The sequence below is a fragment of the Halichoeres trimaculatus genome, unplaced genomic scaffold, assembly GCF_033239565.1.
Source record: "Halichoeres trimaculatus isolate MK-OKI-2021-1 unplaced genomic scaffold, fHalTri1.1 fHalTri1_scaffold_11, whole genome shotgun sequence".
Lineage (NCBI taxonomy): Eukaryota > Metazoa > Chordata > Actinopteri > Labriformes > Labridae > Halichoeres > Halichoeres trimaculatus.
The window spans coordinates 12,204,924-12,225,500 of NW_027437189.1; the positions used below are offsets into that span (position 1 = coordinate 12,204,924).

The following is a 20,577-nucleotide window of genomic DNA, read 5'->3' on the forward strand; positions in this document are numbered from 1 at the left end:
CCCAGCATCCACCTGGAAGCCCAAACAGGGAGATAAGATGTTCTCATGACTCCTAAAATCTTTCCTTGGAGAAGTGATAAGGTCTGAGCCGAGACACTAAACAGCAGCAATGTACCAACGCTGCACTAAAGATTTTAAAATAAGTTGTCTTATTGAACCATCACTATACTGTTTTTAAAACAATAAAGATAAAATTCAATCAGTAAAAATCTGTTCATTTCATTCATTTAGCATTTTTACAAATAAAGTCTATAACGGTAGACAAAGATGAACTGTCAGATAGCTGTGTTTAAAGTTGCCGCAAGAAACTTTGTCTGTGTCTGATTTGGCATCCCCTGTGAACAAAGAGAAGACCCTTATTTTTGCTGATGCTGTCCTGCTCATATGGAAGCCATGTTTTTCTTCTGAAAAAGTAACACAGCTCATCACTCATTGTAGAGAATGTTTTTTTCTTCTGCCTGCTATAAATCCCTCATCTGACAATTGCCCCCACACAGCAGTTATCAACATTAAAAACTATGAGGAAAAAATAAATTGTGCACAAACCTACTTGCTCTCAAAGTCCATAAAGAGGCATCAAGTTTAGTTCCAGTTTGATACATAACCAGCTTAATTTACCTCACAGGAGCTTTAAATGTGGCCTCTGTATCATAATGAGTTTTCGATTTTTTTATTTCATTTTATTTTTTTTTAAGCATAAAAGAACAAAGTAGGGCACTTTTTTTCTTTTGATTCAAACAACTGCTACAACCAAGGAAGCGGAAGTATGTTATTTAAATTTCCTATAAAAGTGTTAATAATTGGAGTATCTAGTAACCCTTAATGACATTTTTTTAAAGAAAAAAAAAGAAAAACACTAATTCATTTTTCCTTAAGTTTAATAAAACAACATTGTGAGAGTTTCACATCAGTCTGAAAGAAACCAGGTCTACAAGGGCATAAAATCTTGGCTGAAAAGTAACAATTTTCCAGTTCAGGCCGGAAGCTTGCGAGTAACCAGCTACATATCTGTTGTGTGCTACATCCATCAGTCGAATAACAATCATAATCTCTCTATATCAGAGTGCATTACTGCTGGAGAATGCACAGAAACATTATGACAGATTTTAGGCAATAATAGGATTTATTAAACTCTCTGAGCTAAGAAGCCGCATACCTCCTGTGCTTGGTAGTTCTTTAAGGCTTTTTAATATAAAAGTGTTATTGACATCTTCTGGCTATGGCATGAAAAAGTTTGTCTGAAGCAAGAGTCAATGAGGGTTATTCACATACATTCACTGAACAGTTACACAATCATTGATGAACAATATCCAAAATACCTCTGTTAAAATATTCAATCAAAAGCTAGACTGTTGACATCTTTACACAGCACTCATGCATTCACATTGTGTGCTTAACATTCTTTTTGGCATGCACCTCACTTTTGGATAACATGCAAGGAAAACAGCAGAGCAAAATCAAAGTTGTGGTAAAAAACAGGAAGAGAAATCAAATCCTTGGTTCACATGAAATAAGAATTTTTAAAAGCAACAGACAGGGAATCTTTTGACATGCACAAAAGAGATCCAACACATTCAAAATACAGTTTACAGTCTGTGCAAACACGCCCCTCTAAGGTCCTCTCTAAACTGACTTTCTCCTTGAACGAGGGAACTCCTGGAAGCTGTGCCCAGGTGAGAGTGTGCTTCCTGGAGAGGACAGTCCAGTGTTGTCTCTTGATCCCGGAGAGCAGCCCTCAATCCTATAGGACACTGAATTGTAGTACACAGAGTTAACATGGCAGCCGTGTTGGTGCTCACTGTTGGACACAAGAGGACTGTCACACACCCCTATACGGTAACACGCACACGAGCAGAGGGAAGTGAGGCTGGACTCTCTCCTGCATCTTTGTGTTTTGATTTGAAACTGCAGCCTCTGTCTGCATGGGCTCCTCTGCCTCTCCTGGTCCTCCACCGGGGAGGAGGTGATGAGGTTTGTGCGGCTTGTTCCCTCCTCCATTGGGAGGAGAAGCGTGCTGTGATTATGAGTGTGTGTTACATTGCTCCTGTTCTTGTCTCGGTAACTGTTTTTGCTCTGATCTCCTACAACATGAAGACCCCCATCCAAGAGGCCTTTGTCCCTCTTCAGCGATGCCCTCTCTTGAGCGTCCCTCCTCTCATCCTCTGTGTTCATGGTGAGGAAGCGAAGCACAACCAGGTTCAGGAAGGCCCCAATGACGGTCAGCCCGACCAAGATGTACATGAAGCTGAACACAACATAAGGTGTTTTCTCCTGGAGGTCCTCCTTCTTCTGTAGGGCCACATAGTCTCCAAAGCCGATGGTAGTGAGTGTGATGAAGCAGTAGTAGTAAGCGTGGAAGAAGCTCCAGCCCTCAAAGTGGGAGAAGGCTGAAGCCCCAACACACAGTGTGCCAATGCAGGACAGAAATCCCACCAGGACCATGTTCTCCATGGACACTTCGTTGCGTCTAAAACCCAGGCACTGCTTCATTTTATGAAGGAGATAGCGGACAAATGTGTTCATCCTTTCTCCAAGGCTCTGAAACATGACCAGAGTGAGAGGAATGCCCAGCACAGCATAGAACATGCAGAAGACTTTTCCTGCATCGGTGCCTGGTGCTGCATGTCCATAACCTTAAAGCGGGGAGATGAGGAAGAGAGAAACATGGTGATGCATACTGTAGCAATGATTAGACAATAAATCATTGTTTAGTCTGTGATTAAATCACGCATCAAATGTTCATTTAATAAGACAAAAATAGGAATGGCAGCACAATGACAGGCCCTCTCTCATAAAAACAATGCATCAACTTACCAATGGTGGTGATGACTGTTATGGCAAAGTAAAAAGAGCCAGCAAATTTCCACTGTCTCCCGGCGCGATGGGGTTCAGCTTGCAGCACCACTCGCTCGATCTCGCGGTAGTCGTCCTCGGAGAAGCGGTACTTTTTCTTCATCTCGTTGCGCTTCTGCTCCAGGATGCGCCTGCGGGAGTTCTCCGACTCGGACTCCAGCGCGTCAAACACCGCGGCGCCCACCAGCAGGTACGAGAACATGCAGAGGATGAGCGACAGGGTCCGAATGTTTTGCTTCTTCATCCTCGGCTTCGGCATGAAAAAGTCGGCGGAGCAGAGAGGCGCAGTTACAGGTGGTGGGACTGGTTCTTCAGCGTACACTCCACATTGATGTTGCAGCCTGTTGCGTAAAACGTAGTAGCAGCAGAGGCGTGTGAGGAAAAGAAAAACTGGAAATCAGTGCTGGCAGGTTCAGATTTCATGCTCAGGTTGGAACGAGCATATCTTGCTGTGCGAAATGAGAGCGATCGATGCTCTCACGCGGTCATCTGTCTCTGCGAGTGGTCTCAGTCTGCCTCCTCGCATGCGCAAAGCAGTCACCAGTAAAAAGCTGTGAGTAAAACAATATTAGAGTAAGAATCATGGTGGGATTCGAGAGCAGTGCTCAGTCTTACCACTGCTTTGTGTGCAACAAGTGAGGTCCCGACTCGACCCGGCAGATACCAATCTAAGAGAGGAGGAGGGGGGTTCAGCACCACGGACAGCGACCAGAGGGATTTAACACTTCCCTCGACTGCTGTTCAACAACACACCAATAACTGAGAATAGAAGGTTGTGTTGGTGGACAGAAAACAAAAGAAACCTTCATGAGGCTAAGTACAATATTTAAACCTAAAACACTCTGAAAACGACATTTATTTTTAAACTAATTTATAAAGAAAAAATATTAACTGTGAAACTTGCCACAGTTTAAAATATTTAATTTGTTATTTGCTAATTGTTAAGCTACCATTTTCTAGCCTGGAAAATATATTGAAATGTCTTCTTGAAGTGTTGTGTGACAGTAGTAGCCTACAAACAATAGTAGTAGTAGTAGTAGTAGTAGTAGTAGTAGTAGTAGTAATAATAATAATAATAATAATAATAATAATAATAATAATAATAATAATGATAATGAGAAGAAGAAAAAGAAGAAGAAGAAGAAGAGGAAGAAGAAGACGAAGAAAAAGAAAGAATGTATAGTGTTTGTAAAGAACTTTCTTTACAAGTAAAGTGCTTCTTAAATTTGAAAAAAATAATAATAATAAGGATAAAAGCAGACAGGCCATAAAAACATACAAACAAAAGCAGAGAGGTAAAAGGTTACAAAAACTGAAAAAAATCCTAGAATAAAAGCTTCATTATAAACATGGGTCTTGAGTTACAAAATATAATGGGGGGAGTCTGGCTTCCTTTTGCTCAGTAACATCCTGTGAGTTGAGATGTTCAAACAGCAAAAGGCCGTTGACCTTTAGTTTTAGTTTTCCACTCTGGAACAGCCAGCACAACACTGCCAGATAGGGATGGGTAATTCTCACATTTGAAACAACACAGTACTGGTATTCAACTGTACCAAATTTCGGTACTTTTGTGTGTTTCTGTGGTGAAAAATATCTTTCTTTTTTTTTAATAATAAAGTATTTTTTTTATTATTTGATATATTTATTCTTCAATATATAACTTTGGAATGCTGTGATCATGTCCAGCATGGAAAATTGCCTACTCTTCCACTCTCTTACAGTCACAAGGATGCATACCTAAAGATGATAACTTTTGATTTTACGTGAATAGGTACTAGGTACTTTTGACAGAATTTGGTCAGTACCCATCCCTGCTGCCAGAGGATCTCAGACTGCGTCCTAGCTCACAGAGGGAAAAAAAAATAAAAATATACGTAGGGGCAAGTCCATTTAAAACCTTAACAGGATTAAGATAATCTTGAAATTAATTCTAAAAGACAATTGGTAACCACTGCAGGAATTTTTAGATAGGGGTGATGTGGTCGTATTTTTAATTAACACATGCTGATTTAGTGAGACCAATTTGCTCATGCAGCTGAAACAGCATTTTTACAGAGAAGCAAATTTACTGTTGGTGTGTTCTCTGTCTTCACATGCTTACACTGCATGGATGAAAACGTGTGTTTGGGTGTGTGTGTCCCTGCACCATATGCTGATGCATGCACGAACAGTAGCTAAACAAACGACACTGTTACCCGACATTCTTTTTCAAACCAACTGTAGGTGATGCTGGTTGCTATGGTTACTTAAACCAGAATCACAGGCTTGGACTGTCAGTGAGGTAATAAATATGTTGAGCATAATGATCCGCCCTCTCATTCAGTGAATGATGTTATATCAGTATTTAGGCTTCATCTTTCTGACAACTCACAGAGGACACGTTTGTATCAGATGTAGAGTGGATTAAAGCTTTGAGTAGCAGCAGGTAGGAGAAGCACTCACAGGTGTCACTGTATGTTCTTTTTGTTCCTCTCTATTAGAGCAACCTGCTGCTCTCAAGGGCCCTGTTTCTGTGTTAAGTGGCTAAATCAGCACACTTACACCCCTGTTGTAATTCAAACCAGCTCTCCATAAATCAATTACATCTGAGCTGATAAGAGAGGCACCTGAAGCCTCGACAGGCTCCCATCAATCCACACGGCTTGTATTCACATCTTTTTCAAAGCCCAAGGACCTGGAACAAAGAGAGGAGGCCCATCAATCCCCTGCAGCCCTGGACTTGAGGAGAAGTATTTAGACTCAGAGATGGGACATTGATTTGGATTTTCTCTCTCTTTTCTCTTCCCTCTCAGGTACTTCACAACAGCTACAACAAAAGTTTCATGAATTGCAAATTATTATGGAGAGTAATTCTCACTCCTGTAACACCTTGTTTTGTACTACATCTGATTCAAAATCTACCGCACAAAAATGCCATATTCATACAGGTTCGGTCGGTTGTGATGTGCTTCTGTTGAGATTTGTTTCATCATGAGTATGTATTTTGGGAAAACGAAAAACAGCCCTGAAATATTCAGCTTAGAATATTATTTTTAGTCTTTCCTCCATCGAGTGCTCACGTTCTGAGGAAAATGCCATCAGTTATGGTTTATTTTTCTTCCATCTTATCCACAAAAACCTTTTTTCACAGTTTTATCAAATGAAATCAAAAAGACATCCTCTCTTTGTTTGGTGATGCTGTCAGAAAATAATGCAGATGGTACAAAACCGTTTTTTAAAATGCACATGGCGTCACACAGAGATAAAAGGGACCTTGTGCCTGGAGGCGTATTTCTCTTCTAAATAAAACCCATCTGCCAATTCTGCAGGAGAAAAAAATAAAATGCAAATCTGGCAAAATGCTCAAGGAAAGCTTAAAAAAAATTAAGCTTCTCTGTTGAAAAAAACTTTGTGGACAGTCTTTAGCAAGGAACAGCAGCTGTGCTTTGACAAGGAGAAAATTATAGACAGGAGAAGACATCTACAGAAAGATATTTGTGGAGATACACCTGATGTCAAAGGCAGCAAGATAAAGACATCCAAATCTAGTGAGGGAATATTCAGGATGCACAAGAACTTCACAGGAGAAGTTGCAGATTTTACACTCTTGAAAATCAAAGAATTTTGTGTTGATGTATATACTCAACAAGACTTGCTTTGCATGCATGCCAAAACTTCCTGCAAACAACCACACAGTGTTTGCACATCTTTCTTATCTCTATGTCAAATACAAACGCACAATTCGACAAAAAATGTGCTAAATGATTCAGAGTTTTCATCCCCAATTGATGGATAAAAAGTGTACAAATTTGCAGAATGGTAACAAGATTTACACCTCAGTGCAGTGATAAGAGAAAAGGAATTAGAAGGCTTTGGTGAACCAACATTGTGCTATGATGCAATATTTATGTATGTATGTATAAAAACACACTATTAGCATCATGCCTTGATTTAAATAAACACTGTACTTTGCAATAGTAGACACGAGTCAGAAATGCGGTGCATGCTTGAATCTCTCTAGAAATACTTGCACTGTAGTAACCATGACGACAGACCATAACTAATACTGTGATGGTAAAAGTAGCTACCCTTATCTACAGAGGAAAAAATAGACGGCACAATTTCTGACGAGCAGACCAAAGGATTATCCCCTCAGATGTGCTGCAGACCAACTGCCTGCTTTTACTGTACACAAGAGAGAGAATATTTTTAACATGGTGAGACCTGAGGCTGACATCATCAGTGTGTGTGTGTGTGTGTGTGTGTGTGTGTGTGTGTGTGTGTGTGTGTGTGTGTGTGTGTGTGTGTGCGTGTGTGTGTGTGTGTGTGTGTGTGTGTGTGTGTGTGTGTGTGTGTGTGTGTGTTTAAAACAGTGTACGGCCTTTCAGGGAAAAATATTGCTCATTTTTTTTGTTAAATTGACTTGATTTATTATGTTTTTTTTTCCTAATTCACTGAAAAAAATCTTCCCTAACTTCTTTGATATTTTATGCGTTATTGCTTTCTGGGAAAGAAACTGCATACTTTTAGTCTATATTGTGTTGTATTTCAAATAAACTACACATTACAGACAAGCTGCAACCACAGGCTGTGAGGAAAGAAGCTGATGTGCTTAACACTGCAGATCCTGCAGCGCACACTTCAGAAGCATAGGAAACCATGACAATTTAAAAAAGAGTTTTCCCATTTTTACAGCAAAAATAAACATATTCATAGCCTGGTGAAAAAAAGTTATTGTGGTCTGAATTAAAGTGATAATGACAGCCACCCATGCATTAGGGATATGATCTAATAACACACTGAAGCATCATACATCACAAAGATAAGCATAGCAACTGATTTTAGCCTGCTCATTTTGTTCAGCTCACACACGCCATTTCAAAACAAAACCATAGCTCATAGTGATTCAATATAGTTTAAAGTCACTTGCAAAATTATTCAAAAGATGGTTAAGCCCTATCTGAAGTAATCAGTTCATGCTCCTAGATTTCTGTTAAATACCTCTGCATTTCGCTTCATGACACTGTGAAGTGAAGAAGAAACTTCATAGTTGAATACAAAATGTGAGCAACCATGGGGGAAAGAAACGGGGGGTGGACCAAGTGAAATATTAGCATATTAGCCCACAACTTAGTTGGGAGTCACTGCCAACTCAACAGTAGTGAAACACAAGCAAATCACACACCACTTGTGTCCATGAACAAAAATGATCTGGACAGCATATCACAACGATTTTCCCAACAAGATTTTAAGAGGCTGTAAGTTTTCAGCAGCACTGAACACTAGCCTATCAGTCCTTCCATCAAGAGACAAGAAGACTATGAGGCCTGTAGCCAGCAATGAAGAAAGGGCTCAACATCACCAAAGTCATGAACTGAGATCTAACGTCGACCGCAGCATTGCAGACACATAAAGAAGCACGCAGTGGTGCAGGGGGTGCAGGTGTTGTACTCACCTGGCTGAATCACCGCCCGTGATACTTGTGTCCCGTGTCGTCCTCAACAGTCTGCGCTTGTTGCAAATTTAGTTAGACCGCATTCCCACAAAAAACAAGTTCACTTCCTCTCTGTCCCAGTCATGGACTGTATAACGGGTCCAAATGCGACTCCTGTTCCACTGTTTCAATATTAATTAGGAACATTTTGAAATTAACGGGCTCGGTAGTTACTAAAAGTGTCATTAAAAACTGTGGAAAAGGTATGTAGCCCTCACATTTTTTGGTAATGGGCAAAAGGTAGCAGTCCTCAACATTACAGCGTTTTCCGGGTCCAGCATAGCTACACCTGTTGAACGTCGGTGCGTTTGATTAGTGCTTTGGCGTACCTCCCGGGAGGTGCGTTTGGTCAGGAATTCATCAAGATAGTTAGTCAATAAATTCAACGAAAGTTAAAATAAAGTCATAATATTTTGAATCAAGGGAAGAAATTTACTACCCTTAAAAACAATAGTACTCATAGGTGTATATGAATGACTAAAAGGACTCATCTCAGACAATTACCCTGAGCTGACCCTCCTCTCCACCCACCAGGCTCGTGCAGGGACATACTAAGTGAGAACTTACTGGTAAGGTGGAATTGCTTAAAGTAGTTCCCCCTTTGACACGAGCAGCCAGGGTTCACATATCATTAATCTTTTCTACAATTCATATTGAGCTCCTTTTGAATATGCTGATTTGGGTTTTTATAGCTTAAAACAGAAGCACTAAATAGCAACAGCAAATACTGGATGCCTGCAGAGCCCTCTGGTTTCCACAGTAACTAAAACCAAAAATAGAAACTCACACCAGCGGCCATTCAACATTGAGTCTCTTGTGATAATCCACAGATCTATTTATACCCTCCTCTGATAGTGAAAAATGCTCCCATGGGTGAACGCATCTGTCCAATTACTGATTTTAAAAAAAATGGACAACATGATCCACTTAAATGATCATACCTCTGACTGGCTCATCTCAACTGGTGTAGACAATTGGAAAACTGAACCAAAATTATGAGACAATAAATATAAGATATTAGACAGAGGAGAGAATTTTAATGAGAACTCAGGCCTGATCACTGGATAAATTGAACCGGGAGTTATCACTGACTGCAGTGCCACTGAAGGTTGAAACAAAGATGTGCTATATTACACAATCATGACCTCAGAAGCTTGGGAGGATGGAGATAGATTATTGCGATTTGTGTGACCAAACTGAGCACAGGTTTTTGCAGGGGTGGCACAAAGATTCAGTATGCACACAAAAATTGGTAGCATGCATTTATCTTTTTGGTGTTGTTCGCTTGTGTGTATTTTGACCACCAAGGTGTAAATTAACTCTCCAAGGTGCTACGTGAAACCATAGATATTGCTTTTCCTTGCAGTAAATGTGTTGAAATGCTGAGGCTGAAGGCATGGAAATGAGAAATTATGAGATAAAATTGCTAAAAGCTGTTAAATATAGCTGAAGTTTTAGTAAAGGTGAAATCAAAGAAAAACATGGAGGGAAAAAGTAGAAGGAGAAGTAAAAGTTAACGTAGTAGACGCAGAAAAAGTAGAGAAAAAAGCGTAATCGAATAAAGAAGTATGCGTATAAGTAGAAGTAGTAGTAGTAGGAGTAGGAGTAGTAGAGGATATAGAAAACAGTATATATATTAGTAGTAGCAGAAGTGCTAGTAGTTTGAGGAGTATAAGCTGTGAAAATAGTTGTATTATTGGTGGTACAGTAAGTCAAAGTTTGTGTGTGTTGGTTCAAGAGACATAAAAACATGTATGCCTGTTCTTGAATGGTTTCCATGGTGATGGAACATCAAAAAGAAGTAGAACTTGTTCTTCTTCCTGACTGTTGATCTACTAAGGGATTTTTGGGTAAGACAAGGATAAGAAAAATATTTTGCTGTGTTAAAACTGTGATATCTATAAGAAAAAGGGCTGTTATAAGGGTTTCATTTTGAGCTTCCTCATTAAAAGTGAAGGTGTATGGCTTTCACCAACCTTGATTTTAAACAAATAGTTTGGTATAAAAAATTAACAAACCTTAACAAGTTTGCCCTGCAAGATGGTGTGATAGTGTGATGGATAGTTATTACGTCTCTAGGGGTTGAAAGTTTTAGTCCAAGCTAGGAACTTTCCGAAAAGAGCAGGAGTGTTGTATCTTTCTTGCAGTGAAGTTGTAATCATTATTTTAAACACCAAGCTATAACTGGAAAGAAAGCACACCTATAACCCCATAGTTTGAAATGTTCTCACCGAACAGAGAAACATGATTTTGAACTACCAGACTGAAAATGATAGTTGAGAACCTCAGTGACTAACTTCTGCAAGGGAGGGTGTTAGTGTGGTGGTTAGCACTCCTGCTGGAACAGGGCGTATGAAAGCTGGCTCGAGCCTTTCTGTGTGGAAAAGAAGAGTGATCTGGCTTTCTCCAACTGGAATATGACACAACATTTTGATCTTCTTGAATGACCAAGAAAGTCAGTTGACTAACAGTTGGTAGGTTGTGGGTCCCACTCTTAATAGGGATCTCCTGCATGAGGAGGTTTATTCTTGTCTTTGCTCACTTGAGTGTGGGCTATGCTTTTAAATAAACTGAGTGTTCTGGAAAGAAAGCCAACCTGAATTCTGTTTTTGAATCCCAACAGGCACCTTTCTGTGCAGTGCTGGAATGTTTTGGCTTTATACTACTGAAGAGTGGACCATGAATTCTCTTTACGCACTGGATGCAAGAAGGTTTTGTGTTTGAAACTTTGAAGAAGCCTTTTTACTGAGAGCATAAAAATATGTTACGTCCAAACCTAAACTAAAATAACCCCAATGACATCACTATTACGTCATCATACAGGGTTTATTTTACAAGAATTTCAAATTAGCTTTACAGGCTTTTTCTTGTGTGAAATATGGGGAATTCCGCCTAATTGATTTTTTTTTTTAAATCATACATTTTTGTAAGTTATCAGCAACACAAGCCACCTACAAATGTAGAACTCTATCAGTATGAGCTTCTTTTGGCAGAGGGTGTGGATGAAGCATGGGAAGTAAGGCTTCAGATTATTTTTTTGATGCATAGTCTGATCTATCAAGTTGAAAAAAATCAACAAAACCTAGACACTTTAGGTCAAGATTTCCATTTGTGAATGGTTTTGGCTTTAAATGTCTGTTTTTCTATGATGCTGAAAGTTGTAAATTGATTTTGCTTTTGCTTATCCCATAAAAATACTTTCACAGGACTTGATGCACATTAAATATATGTAAATCAAGTGGTCGCTTCAAATATTCTTTTCACGTTAACAGTGTGTGTTGTTCTTTGGTGCTGTTTTTTATGTATCTTTTTACAAACATCTTTGCAAGCTACTTTGGAATAAACTGAAGTCACACATTTCCGCTGACATTTTGAGCTGCTATTCTTGCTTCACTTTTGAAAGGATCTCTCTGATCTGCATGTAACACTAAGTACTGTTATTTGTACCTGTTGACACATCTGATCATTTTTAAGATCTGGGACTCAGCTGGAAATATGTCAACTACAGAAATACTCTAAGAGAGAAATGGCCTTAGTATTACAACATAAGAGCAGGAAAATAGAGATTTCAATGCTGCCAAATTACTAGAAAAAGAATTTGTCCACTTTCTTGGACAAACAGGAACATTTTTCTTAACCCAAACTTCAAATACGCCAATAGAAAGTGTTAGACAGTTTATTTATAATGCTCCAAGCAGGAAAGGGGTAGATCTATAGATAGAAGCTGGCATGGACAATTCAAGAACAAATGGCAAACTCAAACTTGAACAGTTATGTATTTTTCTTCCTGACTCACAGCCTTGACTGCTCACTGATCCTGAGGTCTGAACAGATTGTGTTGCATCAATATCTCTAACATCTTTCCTCTTCCCTCCTTTGAGTCATGTCTTCGACAAGGCTGGAAAGAAAGACGAATATTTTTGACTATATGCTGGGAAATCAAGAATCTCAGGAATAGGAGCAAAAGCTGACATCTACCACAGTGTTATCCTGAGCGGTATAACTGAATCAGCTTCAACTGAGGTCAGCTCAACACAGATCAATTTCATACAAACATCCAAAAATAGTATAACTTTATTTTGCTTTGTCAACAACCAGATATGTAGAAGGGAAAGAGGTTTAGAAAGCACTGAGCTCTTCTGTTAAGTTATAACTATTTCAGTCTATAAATACCAAAACTTAAACAATGAACAGTGAAAGTTAAGTGCAAGTAGAAAACGATGCGGCTTGTAAATTTTCACTTTTTGACTGAACCCATTTTAAATCAACAAACAGAAGACTTTAAATCATAGCCAAAGCTTTATCAGTTCTGCCAACATACATAGATATTGTACAATCAACCAGTCTTATCACATTTTTGGCAAGGTTCTCAATGCTCAAAATAATACTCCTGGAATCTTTGTGCAAGATTACTCAAATATAACTCAAGTGACATTCGGTCCCAAATCCATACGAAGAGCAGGGTCCAACAGAAACAAAAGGTGTAGCAGAATGATTTAAAACACAAAAAACAGCTCAGAAAGTTATCCAATTCATTATTTTCAGTGCATAAGAATTATAAATTGATAAAGTATTAAGGTGTTAAAAATGTTTAAACCTATTAATTTCATTGATTTACATTAATAATAGTGCTTTCAGTATTTAATGCTAGTTGCTTACAGTCTTTGTTCTTACAAAATTAAAGGATGAGTCTCGTGATTTTCTGTATCTATGTTATTATCTGTCATACAATTTCAAAAGGTCAAAACCTAGAAAGGGATTTGCTTTCCTTACAGTACAATAGCCGGGAGCTGTGCACAACTTTACTCCTCCACTCAGCCAGTGAAGCTGTCAGAAAAGATAAGTCGTCAAAATAATAAATCCTGTTATAATATTTCTGCCACAAAGCATTTACAGTGCAGCTCATTTTAAAGGATCCCTTGATTTCATATTTCAAATCTATGCAACTGAAAGTTGTTGCATTAATATTTTTCAGCTCTTCTTGTGAGAGCTTTTGGTTTGTTTTTTTTTCCAAGTGATCCTCTCACATTATTCAAATTACAGCTTGTTAAAACTGATCAGAGGTGAAAAAGCAGCATTAGCATGAATAGCAGACAGCAGTTTTCAGTTTTGCATCCAAATATCCAAAATTAGTTGACTTCTCAGTCCTTTTCTCATCATCCCCCTTCAGTCCAATCAGATAAGCAAGTAGGTTAGTAAAAATGAGCCTGATGACATGTTCTGCCATCTTTTGGTCCCAGCAGTCCATGGAATCTTCTTCTGATCGTTTCGAACTCCCTGTATGACTTGTTGTCAATATTAAAAATACAGGTTTTCACCAGCCTCACCCTTTTATTTTTTGAAAAACTAAGTCACTTCCAGTCCAGTCATTACAGTTAATAAATTCATATCTCCTTCAAAGTGAAAAGAATCAATATCTAACATCAAATATAGTAGAAATAAGGCCCAGAAAACCATACTCTGTCCCTATATTACGTTTTAATAATGCTTACTCTAATGTTTTTTTCTATCAACATTATTATTCATGAGTTCCCCATGTTTCGGTCTGAACTCGAGGGGTTTGATTCCATATCAGCATCCTCTGACCCGTTCCCATTCGTCTGTTCATCCGCACCTTCCTCTGTGTTCGTCTCTGACCCATTTGTCGCCGATACGTTTTCCTGCAACGTTTCTCCCTCCTCCTTCTTATCTGACACATGATTAAAATCAGTCCTTGGGATTTTTTCCTCTCTTCCTAAAGAAAGTGAGGGTGAGTGTTTTGTAGTCTTCAGGGGGGTTTGGGATGATGGGCTCGTTTGACCGGTGGCTTTATTAGCACCGGCTTTTTCCTCCATCTGCCCACCGGCCAAGTCCCCTGCGGAGTCGTTGCTTGGCAGCGCCTTATTATCTTCTCTCTTCTTCTTCGGTGGTTTTTCAGTGTCTATGTCCCCATCTGTTTGCATAATGTTGTCTGGTTCCTGGACGCTGTCCTTTGAGTTGTTGGTAAATTTCTGCCCGCTGTCCACACTGGGCTCAGGCTTTGACGTCATAGAGTTAGGACTGGGCGACTGATCCATCTCATCAGTATCATCCATTGAGTCGTTTCCATTGCCCAAGTTTTCATCATTAGATTCTGCTCCATTTCCAATACAGTCATTGTCTGGTTTTGGCTCAGGAGTTACCTCTAACTCTTTATTTTTGTCTTTGCACACAGTTTTGTCAGTTCCTTTCTGAGTCTTTGCATCAGTATCCAGTCCATCCTCTTTCTGTTGTGGAACAGTCTCTACATCTTTGCTTTTAATCCGTTCCTCTTTCCAATCTCCATTTCCAACTGCATCAGATCTTTTCTCTGCTTTTCTGAACTGTTTCTGAATCTTTCTGGGACACCATACAAACTTATCCTTTGGCTCAAAGTTAAGATATGCATAGCGCACTAGCTCCTGACGTTTCCGCTTATCAAGCACCGCAAACAGAAAGTAGTCGAGTACACTGCGTTTAACGCTGCTGAGGGTCTTTTTAACTAAAGTCTCCTCCAGAAAAAAACGCACCAGAGGGGCCTGGTAGTGTTCAAAGCCAAGCTCACCAAGGCTCTTCAGGATGCGGGTGATGCGCAGATTGTTGTGCATATTCCTGCAAGATATTATATATTTTATGGTGAAATTACAAACTAAACGTAAAAATCTCTGTTGCTGTTATTGTGAGAATATTTGGATACTCACCGCTCAAGGTTTCCGAATCGCTCCTTCCAGTTATCTGCTCGTTTCACTTCCCCTGTGTCTTTGTTGACCAGTTTGATGCCATAGAAGCCCAACATAAGCTCATAGGACTCGACAAGTCTCCTTTTGGCTTCCTCATTATTCTTAAATGCCTTGTGAGAAAATACAGTAGAGCTAAGATAAGAAAATACAAACTAACAACACTGTCTATAATTAAATCTAAAAGTAAGATGAGGAACTTAAGATAAACAATATTTAATTCATAAAATTAGAATAGTTAAAAAAATATATTGTGTTTCTTTACAGTTTAAATGTGGAATTAAGATTACTGACCAATGATACCAGATTTCCCAATAAAACAAGGACATATATTGAGGTATATCAGCTATGTGTTGTGCAGCAATTAGAGAGTCACGGTTAAAAATGAAACTCTGCTCTTCTTGACAGGTTTGGGTTTTCATCCCAAGTTTCTTTTATGACACACTTACCTCAATTTCCTTCTTGGTGAGTTCTGAAGCCATGTAATTAACCCCTGGCTCTCGCAGTGGAAACAGCCTAATGATGGCAGAAGATCCAACAGGAACCAATTAGCACATACTGAATATTTGAGTATATTAATAAAGATAATGCCAGGTAGCTCTGCAGGCAACAGTTCATACACACAATACTACATGTGATCTTTAAGTTTAATACCATAAAACATCGGCAACCTTTCGAGCTCTATACCATCATCCTTAATGAGTGTATGTGTATCTTTACTTTTGATCATGTACATGTCGAGAAAACCCCAAACTAGGATCTCCAATAAAAAAAGATTTTTAACATAGAAATTAAGTATTATTGAAGCCAAAGCCATTAACTCCCTCTGGGGTTAGGTCTGTATGTTTCTTTCAAATCAAGCACAGCAATTTAATGGTAGGTGATAAGTCCAACAGGAAAGTGAATTCAGTTTCTTTGTAAAACTTGTCAGCAGATAGAGGCATGAAGAGCCCCAAAAACTTCTGTTTTAAGGTTGTGTTTACTCATGAAAAAATTATCTGGTCCATATGTAACATTGATCATAAATGGGCCTTTATACTGGACAAAGAGTCAGGAAAAATAATGCTGCAACCATCTCAAGAAACGCAATTAAAATTCTCTGCTGCTTTTTAGCACTCCCCAAAAATTACTATTCCATATTTCATTTTGTAATTCTTTAAGGACTGTAGATCACTGAGCAATAGTCCAGCTCTTTTTGTCCTTGGTCATGTTAGTCTCCACTAACATTGTCTCTAGTTCAGGACTGGCTGAAAAAAAGAATACTGCTGAATTGTTTGCTGCAGCCAAATTTCTTAATATATCTGTGTACTGCATAGACTATTATATACAAACAAGGGCTGCAACAATTTGTGGAAGTAATCCACTGCGTCGACTACAAAAATTCAGTGTTGTGAATTTTAATAGTCGACGCATCTGATTATTGTTTTTTGTGTTGTCATATGGTGAAATGAAATACCAGGCGTTACATGCTCATCTGCAACTTCAGTTCACTGCATAAGGTGCTACGTTATCGGATATTTGTACGGGAAAAGATCACTAAGTTCATACATGAGGAACATTGATGAAGAAATATCTCCATGCCACGACAGCACTGAGCTGACGAAGGCTCTGCATCTCCGGCTCAGACAGCCTGACAGCTCCCAGTGTTTAGTGCCTGGTGACGTGATTTAGAGAGTCTTTTTCGCTCTCCATATAGACAGTTTTTCAGAATTTTACTCACAAACTCATGTCAAAACTCCCCAAACTTTTCAAAAGTGAGGACATTTATCTGATGGAGCTCATTCAAGCTCACACTGCACAGGTAACTCTCAGCGCAGAGAAGGAGGGGTGAAGTTCGACATGTAGAGAAACAAAACTAAACGCATTGTTATGGAGAGCTGGGAGAGAGACAGGCGGGGTCATACAGAGAGCAAAGCAAACCCTGATAATCAACTAAAAATCAGAAAACAAGCCTAAAGTCGCTATTAAGCGGTATTGCCAACCCTGCAAACAACATCTTCATTTCTCTGTTACCTGCTTACATGACACAAGGCTGACCAATCAGAGGGAAGAACCTAACTCTGGGTAAATACAGTGAAAAGTAGGACAGCACATTCAACAGATGTTGGTCACAGATACGAGGTGCTGTAAGAAAAATATTTAAACTTCCTAATATACAAATACTTATCAAAGTGATATGTAAATAGTTCTCCCTGGAAATACTGTAAACATACTTTAAAGTGTCTGGGTTATTATCTTTTTACACAGACTTCACTGTTAAAGATTTCATATTACATAGAACTGGAACAATGTGGTCTAAAGGATAATTACTACGTAGATTTTTTATATCCAGTTATTTACCACTTTGTATTTTAAACAACCAACAATAGTTGATGAACTTATGTTGGTGTTAAACATTGATCAGTTGGACCACAATAATTGATTCTTGTTAGCACAGCACTATTTTAAATCATACTGTCATGTAATTTGCTGAGCCATCTGTTTAATTATTTGACATTCAAAGGAAGGAGATATAATGTTAGCACAAATCACCATGGGGTGAGTTACTCAGGTTGGATTTGAAAGGTGTGCGCTCTTCAGTCACTAATATAAAATGGAGGCCAAATTAGGTAGGAACACAAAATAATTGTGATTAATCAACTAATCAAAAACAAAAATCGATAGATAAGTCGACTGTAAAAATATTCGATGGCAGAGGCCCTTATATGAACAGTCTTTGTGATGTCACCCGTCTTAAAATAGGTTTGTCATATGGTGAAATGAAATAAAAGTTTGAGCCTCCACCCAAACAGCTATAGGGTGCTCACCTGTCAATCAGCTGAGCTGTACCTGTATTTGGGTAAACTTGTCATCTTAGTATCCTTTAAAGTGCAGATTTAAAAGAAAATTCACCCCTGTACAGTGTGTGCTGTTAAGAGAAATTAGTTGTTCAGATTGAAGTCATTTTTGGACAAGGCTGTGCACATATTTATTCAAGCTGTGAAAATGGTTTATTTTGGCTTGGTGTGTATGTGGTTTCCAGTACTACTGGAGCCAGCCTCCAGCGGACAAAACATGAACTGCAGATTTCAGCACTTCCACATTGCCTCATTTTTTTTAGGCTGGAGGTTGCCACTTGGTGTGGTGGCTCCTTCCTCCTTCCAGACTTGCAAACTTCCCCCATATTCTTAGGTGAGTTTTTCTTTACAATGCTCTCTATGCTTCAGGTACCTCTATTGCTTGTGCACATTTTACCTTCCACTCAATTTTTTCAATCTGGTTTGATACAGCAGCCTGTGAGCAACCAGCTTCTATCACAATAACTTTTTGTTGCTTACCCTCCTTGTGGGAGGTGTCAACAGCTGTCTTCAACAAAACTGTTAGTTAGCAGACTTCACCATGATTAGGTGGCTGAGTGAACCAGGCTAATAGACCATTTAAGGGCTCAGGAAACACCTTTTTAAGATTCTGAAATTGGGGTTTTCACTATCTCTATCATCACGGTTAAAAGAAGTAATAGTTTGAAGTTTATGCTATATGTACTGAATCTATACAATACATGAGTTTCACGTTTCTAAATTATCAAACAGGCCCACCGGAAACACCCAAAAATAGAAAAAGGCATTCCACCTAACCAGCAAAATTGCTATCACTTGGTGGCATTGCTCTCACACAACAGTGTGACACAAGCTTTCAAATGCAAAGTCATCAGAATAATTCCACATTATCTTTGTCGCCAACAGCCAAAAACATGTGGCACAAAGTTCATACAATACTTACCACTGAATGTAAGAGTGGACTCTCTCCAGTCTTTTGTAGTCATTTTTCCATTCCTTCAGAAATGATTCAATGTAGATATCTGTAATCACAGGATGAATACTTTTTAAGACACTGGATGCACATTTAAAATAAAAAAGTAAAATATCTTGTTAAAGTCTGAATGTGTTACCATCAGGAGCAGAAGGAAATTTATTGAGATAAAACTGCAAGTTGTTCATTTTGTCTTCTGCACACTCGTCATCAGTGAGATTCTGCAAAGAAAAACACAATTTAACTTCAAGTACCATTAAAAATATATATTATTTAATCCATTTGCCTGTTACTTACTGGATATCTCCTTCTGTAGTTCTGCATGTCCTTTGCTGCTCTCATGTTTCTTGGCGTGTGATGCCACTGCGACTGAAAGTGAAAGTAAAATTAACCCACATTATCGGACTTATTCTAACACGCTTAAAAGGAGAATGAACCAGAGTTAAATTAGTATAAATTGTGGCAGGTCGAGTGGTAGTGAGCAGTGAAGCTATGATGGGTAATGACTGTAGCAAGTTGACGTTACGTTGTACAAGTTTATATAATGATGGGGAAGCTAACCCATATCCAACTCTCATACAAAGTATCGTCGCTCACTAAGGATATTCAGTCTCATTTCTGCAATCAAAAATACGGAATTAACCCTCCCAGTGTCACAAAATTGACATTCAAACCTTACATCAGCCATTTACAGTCCCTTAAAAGTAGGCTAACATCCACGGCTAGCTAGGCTAGTTAGCACGCAACAGCAGCATACAGCTATTATTAGCTTTCCAGTCAATGTTAGCAAACGCCTGGCCAGGTGTACATGTACAGATGTACAACTCCGCACTTCCAACATCGTAATAACATTTAACTCAATAACGGATTGTCTCAGTATTAATGAAAGCACGTACAGTCACTAAAGTCCAAGCGGACTTGTTTTTGTCTTGACACGACCGACGGGTTTGGCTCTCTCCGGCCGGGTCGTCTCCATCACTCTCTGTGTCCCAGGTCGAGTCGTACTCACAGACACAGTCGTCCTCCATCTTTAGGATTCGATGTTACTAACTAAAGCTAGATGGATATTTAACCTGATTTAGGGGAGTAAACTAGAACGAATCATGTTACATTTGCGTGTTCAGGTTAAACGGGGACGGCCCTGACCATCCGTCTTTCCAGTCTACCATCGTCAGACAGCGGCACCGTTGGCGGTTGCAGTACTAGTGTTGCATTCATGTGCTTCTTTGACATCGTACATTTCTAAACTCATACAGCCATCCTGTTTTTTCGACGAACGTCTGTACGAAACATTACGTATCGGAGTAACCAGGTGATGCGAGGGAAGTCCTAATCGATCAGTTAATGAAAAATGTAATAACAAAGGCGTTTGTCGCTTTTGGCCAAACTTCCCTTTACAGTAGCTTGGATTACAAGAATGTTTAAAAAAAAAAAAAAAAAAAAAAAAAAAAAAAACTTGGCACTGGGCCGGTCAACCGGCTTTCTAAGAAATATTTGATTTTCCGAGCTACAATGAAGGCAGCACTCTTTATGTGTTGGTTGAAGGTGATAAAAACTGCAAACCAGCTGATATGAGTCAGGAATCTTATCTTAGGTACAAGACAACTCTTTCACTTGACTGTTATATAAGGAAAAACGAAAGCAGTGATATAGGTTTTTTAAACTTTGAGATTCTTATAAAATAGAAACCACAGTCCATAAAGTGCCATGAAAGTAACCTACCAAATA

The 20,577-nt window shown here is 38.9% G+C and overlaps 2 protein-coding genes across 2 annotated transcripts; both read right to left on the reverse strand.

The window, feature by feature from the left end:
- Positions 1–860: 860 nt before the first annotated feature.
- kcnk15 (potassium channel, subfamily K, member 15) lies at positions 861–8,560 on the reverse strand. Its single transcript, XM_074680601.1, has 3 exons — positions 8,288–8,560; positions 2,815–3,404; positions 861–2,633 (listed from the first exon to the last, which is right to left on the reverse strand). Exons 2-3 carry the CDS (start codon positions 3,110–3,112, stop codon positions 1,624–1,626), a joined length of 1,308 nt encoding a protein of 435 aa, XP_074536702.1. The 5' UTR covers positions 3,113–3,404; positions 8,288–8,560; the 3' UTR covers positions 861–1,623.
- A 3,446-nt stretch (positions 8,561–12,006) lies between these two features.
- Positions 12,007–20,056, reverse strand: ogfr (opioid growth factor receptor). The gene is made up of 7 exons (XM_074682123.1): positions 19,746–20,056; positions 19,147–19,218; positions 18,989–19,070; positions 18,820–18,898; positions 15,510–15,576; positions 15,025–15,173; positions 12,007–14,935 (listed from the first exon to the last, which is right to left on the reverse strand). The coding sequence occupies exons 1-7, from the start codon at positions 19,875–19,877 to the stop codon at positions 13,849–13,851; spliced, it is 1,668 nt and encodes a 555-aa protein (XP_074538224.1). The 5' UTR covers positions 19,878–20,056; the 3' UTR covers positions 12,007–13,848.
- Positions 20,057–20,577: the final 521 nt, after the last annotated feature.